The 8,855-nt window shown below is 34.3% G+C and overlaps 1 protein-coding gene across 1 annotated transcript; it reads left to right on the forward strand.

The window, feature by feature from the left end:
• The first annotated feature begins 4,756 nt into the window (after nt 1-4,756).
• Nucleotides 4,757-5,700, forward strand: LOC111909918 (root allergen protein). The gene is made up of 2 exons (XM_052771086.1): nt 4,757-5,170; nt 5,296-5,700. The coding sequence occupies exons 1-2, from the start codon at nt 5,129-5,131 to the stop codon at nt 5,605-5,607; spliced, it is 354 nt and encodes a 117-aa protein (XP_052627046.1). The 5' UTR covers nt 4,757-5,128; the 3' UTR covers nt 5,608-5,700.
• The last annotated feature ends 3,155 nt before the right edge of the window (nt 5,701-8,855 follow it).

Raw genomic sequence — 8,855 nt, forward strand, 5'->3', positions numbered from 1 at the left:
AAAATCACAATCGGCAATTAGTATATATAAATTTTGATTAATTTTACAATCCAAAACATAAAAAACAAAATAAGTATCCTACAATTTATAATTAACTTGTACCTCCACGATTTTTTAATTAAATTATTATTAAATTAAAAGGTTATATACAATTAACAAGCACTACAAGAATAACAGACTATCGCGACGACACGTATCCCGACGACAAAAGTCGCCGCTAAAAGGTGGTCTCTACCGACGACAAGTAGTCTCCAAAACATTTGACTACTTTGACCAGATCTGTTTGACCTTAAAAGGTATCCTGATGACAAGTCGTCGGGATAGAGTGGGCGGGAAAGACAAAAATTTCCGCGGTCTTCTGAAACTCTATGCCAACGACAAGTCGTCGGTATAGGGTACAACAAATTGAATTTTTATTTATTTTTATATCATATTGTAAAACACCGAAATGACATAGTTTTCTGAAACTCTGTGCTGACAACAAGTCGTCGGTATCGGGAAAGAATCCAACGTGGCGATCCGCGTGAAAATTAATTTCTTTTAATAAAGACAAAAGATAGAAACGTTGTCGTTATTTGAACCCTATACCGACGACATGTCGTCGGCATAGGATTTTGCCCTTATAGAATATATTAGTGCATCGCTCATTGTTCAGTTGCATACAATCTTTCTCTCTCGGACTGGACAGGCGATTTTGCACATCTTCACCGACCGACAAGATATGGGTACATATTTGGTCCTTGTTTTCTTTATTGTTTATGATTGCTCAAAATTTTAACTCAAAATTAGGGGTTTTTTTTTTTTGTTTTTTTTTTTGTGCTTTTCCGATGCCCACCAGCGACCACCATCAACTCCAACCACCGGAATCCGGCCATCACATCGAGAATAACAAAATAGGTTCGTGTTTTTTTTGTTGAAATTTGATATATGTTTGATTTCATGTTTATAATTATAGATTTGTACATGAAGATTTCTTTTTTGTTTTCTAATTTTCATAGTAGATGTTTATTATGTGTTTTTTTTTTTTTTTTTGTTAATTTTTTTCTTATTCTGAAGATGAAGACTTGTTTTTTTTTTTGTTATTTAAAAAAAAGCTTATAATAAAACTTTTTTTTTACCTCAAAAATCTTTCCCGACGATCCTTTATAGACGACAAGTCGTCGGCATAGGTGGATCTGTACCGACGACAATTTCGATTTTTACCGACGGAGCTATACCGACAACTTTGTACGGTCGACAAGTCGTCGCTATAGGTTTTACCGACGAGATGTCGTCGGTATAGGTGTTGAAAAAGTCATCGGCGTAGGCCTCGTTCCTTGTAGTGAAGCCTAGGTAGAAAAAAAAAAGTTAAATTATAAAAAAAACTGTATTATAATTTATAGATAATACAAATAATTACATTACAAATATTGAGTAATATTATTAACGAAATCATAAAAGTTAATAAAATTAACAAAAAAAAAAACACATAATCAAACACATTCTTAAAACCAAATACACGTACTCACGATATATAACTTTTGATTACACTAAATTAACATATAATCAAACACATTTTCAAATACACATATATACACTCATATATCAAATTCATGCATATTTATATATATATATATATATATATATATATCTAATTCATATATACATATATCCACACATATATCAAATTAATACACATATACATCAAATTCATATATCACATTCATACATACATACATAGACTATTATTAATGCACATGTGGTTGTGGTTGTGGTTGTGGTTGTAGAACTAAAACTAGAACTGAAAATGGTGGAGATGGCGGCAGTGGCGGTTGGGAATTCACTGGAGACAACACAGGCAGTAGTGGCGGTGCTTGGTGGTTGTAATGGGGAAATCTCTTTAAGACCACCAAAAGCAGTAAAAATGGAAACAAAAACAAAAAACGGTGGAAATCAGAAAGGAAAACAAACTTTGTCAGTGGAGAAGTACGTCGGAAACTTAGAACATCGCCGGTGGAGCAGGTACGCCGGTGAGGAGCTGGAAATCACTTCGGTTGAAGAAGTGGGGTGCACCGGTGGTTAATAGTCGATGGAAGATGCAAAACGAATCTCTGGTCGCCGGCAAAGTGTTGAAATCGCCGGAAGAACGAGATAGAAATGGAGTGGAGGTGGTAACTGATCTGCGATTTGCTACCTGGAGGGGAACAAAAAGGCCACATTTTAGGGGCGACGCCTTTACCGACGCCGATTTAATCATTAGCGGCGACATGTTGGAGGGAAAACACACACCTATTTTTTCGTTAACCCCATCCGTCGGATCAAGATGTAATCGTAGGGCCAGAACTTGATCCGGAGGCATTCACACGGATCGTCGGTACCACCCTTTAGAGACGACGCTATTAGCGACGACAAAAACGCGAATTGTCGGATGTCGTCCCTAATAGTCGCTCCCCTAAAAGTTATATTTCTTGTTGTGAAAATTATAATTCTAAATTCTAAATAAAATTAAAATTAAAAAGGTTTTATTAGTATGCTAAAACCCATGAATCATGAACCATGACGCGTTTAACTCTAACTTTAAATATTTAAAAAAATATATAATTTCATATATTAAATAAAATCCAAAAGAAATATTAACCGTCTTTTTTTATGATAAGACTGTTGAGATAAGTAGTCACTGAAATCATATAGAAATATAATTGACTATACTAAAACCTATATTATGAAAATATAAAATATTTGATAGATAGGAAAGAGCGAAGATCATACTTTAAACTAAAATGAATAAAAAGAAATAACATAACGTGGGCTGATCTGGAAAAAGAAAAGCCATAATTATAAAATGAATTAATACTAAGGATACTTGATCTATTAAAACATTTTGTTAACGTCGAGTAAAAAACAACCATACATAATCAAACTCATTAAGTTTTTATATATTAAATACATTAAATAAAATTAAACTAAAAAAAAAAAACACCAACTAAACAAACTAGATGATAAGTGGTAGTTGGATGAATGTTTGTTTGAATTGTGATTGTGATTTATGATCTTCGTAATAGTTTTATAAGCATAAAATAAGTGTATTTGAATCTTGCAATAAACCGGCTCTTTGAATTATGCAAATAGTTATCTTTTTAACCAACCGTACACTTTATTTGTATAACTAATAGCATGTCCAAGATGTTGGGTATGTTTTCACAAAACTAGTTGTAGTTGGATGTTAGATATGAAATTTGATTGAGCTTTTTTTGTTTAAAATTTAAAGTTTTAGTTTTGTATATCCGAAAAAAGTAAGGTTTTATTTTTTTATTTTTTTTTTAAATCTAAGAACTAAAAGATTCCAAAAGCTCTAAAAAATTTGTTATCGAACATATCCTTCATCTACGAGTACAAAAACAGTGTTTATATTATTACTGTTGAAAAATTATGTAGAAATAACAAGCAAACTTAGTTAAACTTTAAAAGAATTATGAGGTAGATGAAGAAGTGAGGCTAGAATGAAAGTACTTAAGAATGTAAAGTTTTAAAGGAAATCTAAGATTAAGATTGAAAATGGAAGATGTGCAAAATGAGGACGAAATTTAGGTTTTGTTAGGAACCAAACTCATATGTTTATGTTGTTAAATGAGGATGAAAGTACTTGGAAGCCTTCTTGTTCCTATAGGTAAACCAACGAAAAGATAAGTTTAAAATACTATAAAAAAAATTGTTTTTTGCACTCAGAATGGCAAAAAAATAACCATGTTCCTATAGGACCGGATAACCCAAAGCATCGTCGAGCACAACGCCTCCAGGACCTACCATTCGATCCCTACTAGGCACTAGCAAAGTATCAATCCAATTAATAAATTGAGACTGGTCCACAAAATTTGGAATCGTCAAATCCAACCACAAACCGACTCTACTCCAAATTTGACAAGCCAAGTCACAATGAAAGAATAAATGAGCCACATCCTCTTGAGCATTTTGACAAACAGGACAGATAATAGATTCTAACTCTACACCTCTTTCCACCAGAAGCATTCTAAGAGGTAATCTTTATAGTAAAATGCGCCAAAAAAGTATATTAACTATTAAAGGCCTATAAGAATTCCATCTAGTACAAATTCCCCCCACTGGAAGGGTAGCACCGTCAATTTGTGTCCTTGCCGACTTAACCGAGAAACACCGACTGGGATCACGATCCCAAGACCACTTATCCGGGGTAGCAGACAACACCGATGACAAAATAAATAAAAGATCATCTAATTGCATAGATTCAGCCCCACCTCTAATAGGCCTACCCCTGGAGAGAAACTCCAACCTATAGATAGAAATCACAAAATTTACCATCTTTGAGAAGAGAATGGGCATATAATCTGTGAAACTCAGATTTGAACACAACTCCACCACACCAAGCATCCTCCCAAAATCTAAGAGTAAGATTGAAAATGAAAGATGTGCAAAATGGAGACAAAATTTGGGTTTTGTTAGGAATGAAACTCATATGCTTATTTTGTTAAGTTAAATTGTAATGACATCGTAACATATATCTCTTATATGTTGAGAATAAGACATACTCAAAGTTGAACACCAAATAAAAATGATTGTGATCAATATCCCATGTTCAATATTATAAATATTGTTTTTCTCACATATCATCTATCAATTAATTTTATGAATTTATATACTTGATTGAATATCATACAACTTTTAATATAAGAAATGGTAACAACGCCTTAGGTAACATGTATGTAGAAAATCGTACACCATGGAACCTCGAAATGTCCAAATAGATGCCGACTCCAAAAATGCAACTAATTCATATTTGTCATTTGATAAATTAAAATAATGCACCACCATGAATGTCCAAACAAACGCTGATTTGCAAAATGCAACCACCCCATGTTTGTCTTTCGATTAATTAAAATAATTAGCCATTATTCATCCATGTGCAACCCATAGTTCTATAAATACCACATTTCAAAGAAGCAAAATTCAAAACAATTTAAAGAGTGATTTAATATCATGGCAGTTATAACTTCTGAGTTCGAGATTGCATCTTCCCTCCCAGCTTCCAAATTTTTCAATGCCTATCGCGACTTTAACAACATTGCACCAAAGGTCGATCCAGAAACATACAAAACCCTAGTGGACATCGAAGGTGATGGAGGCGCTGGAACTATCAGGGACATCTCTTTTGGCGATGGTTAGTAAGATCTAAATAGATTTTTATGTACTCTTTGAAATTATTTTAATGTTTGACTTGTATTTTGTTTATCTTTATCCAATTTACTGTGGGATAACACATGCGTCCCATTTACAAATGGAAAGTTGAAACTTGACGTTGTAGATAGCAACAACTTCAGTATTATATACACAATCTTTGAAGGAGACATCTTGATGGGACAACTAGATTCGATGACTCATCATGTGAAGTTTATACCTTCACCTGATGGAGGATGTGTATACAAGCCTACCGTTGTGTATAATTGTAAAGGTGAAACTCAGCTTCCGGAGGAAGCTCTCAATATGGTAAAAGAAGGATTCAAAAAAACTTTCAACGCGATTGAGGGTTTATCCATGCAAATCCTCAAACTTATTGATCAATGCTATATATGGTGTGTCATGTTCTTGGTTCAGTAAAAATAAAACGGATTTTAGTCCGGTTATATTTTATATATGTACTCGGCTTGTTTGATATTTTATTTTCTTGTAATTTGATTTTTAAATATATCAGGAATCCCTTGCAAACATGTCTATGTAAACAATTTCTAGGATGTGATATGCATGTTATGAGCATTAATTTTACCATCATGCATGCAGAAATGATAGTTGCAAACCACAAAAGTCCATTCAATTTGCATTCTAGTGAATGAGAATTTTTATTGAGATAACCACCAGTTTTGAAATGGTTGCAAATCTATGAGACTGTAGAGAGGGAGGTGAGAAACAGTGGTTGATAACTGCTTGACATTTTGCTTTGAGTTACATTCATTATGATAAGCCACGCGAGAGATCTACCTGATGATACCTGACGCAACCTTTTTGCCTAAGAAAAGAAAACTGAACAGAAAAGGAAGGAAGAAAGAAGAGAACAGGGCAAAACAGGGGAAGAATGAAAAAAACACTAGCTGTGAAATACTTGCTGGAAAATATACTTTTATTGCTGACTACTTGATTAAATAAACATAAAACAATACCCTTATTTATACTATAACAGATGGTATCCTAAACTAACACAAATAATGCTTAAAAGGAAAGTTTCCATAAAAATTTCCAAAATGCCCCTGAGGCCTAATTCCTGAATTACGCCAAAAATTTCAAGTAAATGAGATATTTTCTGTTTTGCAACTTTTTTCTTACATCTTTTGTGAAGAGTTTTCGTAAGTCAATTGAGATTATACCAAAGTTGAAAGAAATGGATGGATTCAACCAAGAAGAAGAATTGAACTTTATGAGATTTGTTTTCTCGTACTTCCAAGAACCTGTGTCTTATATACTTCTATAAATGATAGTTGATTTTGACCTTTTATCTGTCATTCAACCAGAAATAAGATTTGACCTATTTGTCATGTGTGAGAGTCTCCACAAGAGTGCTTCAGTTAGATATATCCAAGAGAGAATCCCAAAATATTGATTAACAAATTTTGTTAGTCTATATGTTAAGTGGAACTTAAAAAGGCTAAACAAATTCATTTTGTTATTCAGACTAAAAATCTATACATCAGTTTCTTCTAGAAACACCATCAGACTCTTGGTGTAGAGAGTATCGACATTTTGATGTTCCTTCATCGCCTCCTCACCAAGCTCTATACTTCGTCGCCGGCCAGCCTCCCTACATCGGAGCGTCCGTGCAGCCACCAGCACCGCCCCATAGGTAAACATCTCATCTCTTTTTTTTTTTTTTTTTTTTTTTTTATCTATCTTTGGATTGGAGAGTACCAGATGTGAACCTTCATATGTTTCATCTTATTTTCTATCTTCTGATTTTCGAGCATGGGATTTAGGAGCACCATTTCATATATAAAGTTTCAATTAGAAATTCTGATTTTAATATACATTTTGTGTAATTATTGTTTAATTTTGATTTTGTACAACATATTATACGTTTTTATAACTATTTATCAATTCCATCCATCACAGTATAGAATGGCGGGGTAATGTTTTTTTCATTATTCAACTCAGTCAATCAGATGTACAATTAAACAACATGATTTATTTTCCAGTCAGTAAACTTTCCCAGATAGTACTTTCCCTAACACCTATCAATGGGGCCCTAAGATCACTTATTCTTCATGGACCAAGCTATTTTGTTGTAACATCCCAAAAATTGTAAGTTAAAAATTTCATTTTTAGATCAACCATAAACATCATTTAATCATTTCAATTATTCAAAACTATATTAGACTAAAATAGTTATCATAATACAATTTTCAAACTCATAGAGTGCAGACACATGGGTGGCTGCATTACGATCAAGTCAAACCCTTCCGTCGCGAACCGAGATTACGTGAAAAACATTTTAAACATAAATCATAAGCACGAAGTTTAGTAAGTTCCCCAAAATATCGCGTACCATACATATCTGCCAGCTTGAGGTTTTGTCAGGTCTATTTCACCCCCGATTCTATTTCAACTCATGTGTCACCCAAGGCCATGCCAGGTCTATTTCACCCTCAGCTATGTTACACCCCTGAATCTATTTCAACTCATATGTAAGCACTAGGTTGTACCAAGTCTATTTCACCCTACACACATATAAAAAACAGGCACACAAGCATATAACGCATACAACATGAGTCACAAAGGCTACAAGCACATAACATATCCTAGTGTTCTATAGTATAGCGAGCAACCTCACCTCAGTCCGCGGACAATCCAAAAAATGCTCGAGCTACTAGACTGGAAAATCTCCATGCTAACCAATCAAGTAAAATCATGATCAATAATCAGGTCATAACCATAATCGGGACTTAATTCACTAATCCTGACTCCTAGGGTAAAAGACTATTTTACCCTTCCCCTTAATTGGCCCAAAGACCAAGGCCCAAACTCAATGTCTCTAAAAGCATAATATCCGACCCAAATCCAAAAGACACCTAAGGCCCAATACAGGTCCATCCATAAAGGCCCAACCAAAAGCCCAAACTGTCAACTATCTATCCTCACGTCATGACCAGTCCTTGGTCACGTCATTAGATTTCACTTTGTCCGATTCCAACTCATCCTGACTCAACTCGGACATGAAAATTCACTAGATAGGCTATAGGCCTTGTGAGGCGGTCCAATTAGGCTGGCAACCCCTAGAGCAGTTTGGATAGGCAATAGGCCCTGCAAGGCGGTCCAGTCATACTGAAGGCTCGTAGAGCGTGCCAGATCGGCTGTAGGCCCTGCGAGGTTATTCAATCAGCTTGACTGCTCATATATGTATGCTTGTTGGACATGCGGTGTGTTGTTACTTTTGGGAAACTTACTAAGCTCTGGCTTACAGTTTTAGTTTATGGTTTATGGAACTTTAGTGGATCTTGGGAATGCGAAGGCGTGATCATGAACAACTTCCAGTTTTATGTAACTTGGCCTTGGGAAAACTCTAATTTCGAATAATGTTTTTAAAACAATGACTTCTTTTGAAAACAATATTGTTAAATGGTTGATTTTGAAAATTTTAAATTTCTTTGACTTTTTGGAGTATTATAATTTTTCAAGCCATGAGGGACTTGACCATTCATACTTCTCTTGATGAGCTCTCCTGTGGTACTTTTCCACAAGGTCATTGTTCATCTCAAAAGGCCAGTAGTCCTTATAGAATGTAACATCCCGTTTATGAAATAAATAAATAGACAAATTAACGAATGACTAGTAGCCCTAAAAATAAATAATAATATAGCAAG

Source organism: Lactuca sativa, chromosome 1 (genome assembly GCF_002870075.4).
Source record: "Lactuca sativa cultivar Salinas chromosome 1, Lsat_Salinas_v11, whole genome shotgun sequence".
NCBI lineage: Eukaryota > Viridiplantae > Streptophyta > Magnoliopsida > Asterales > Asteraceae > Lactuca > Lactuca sativa.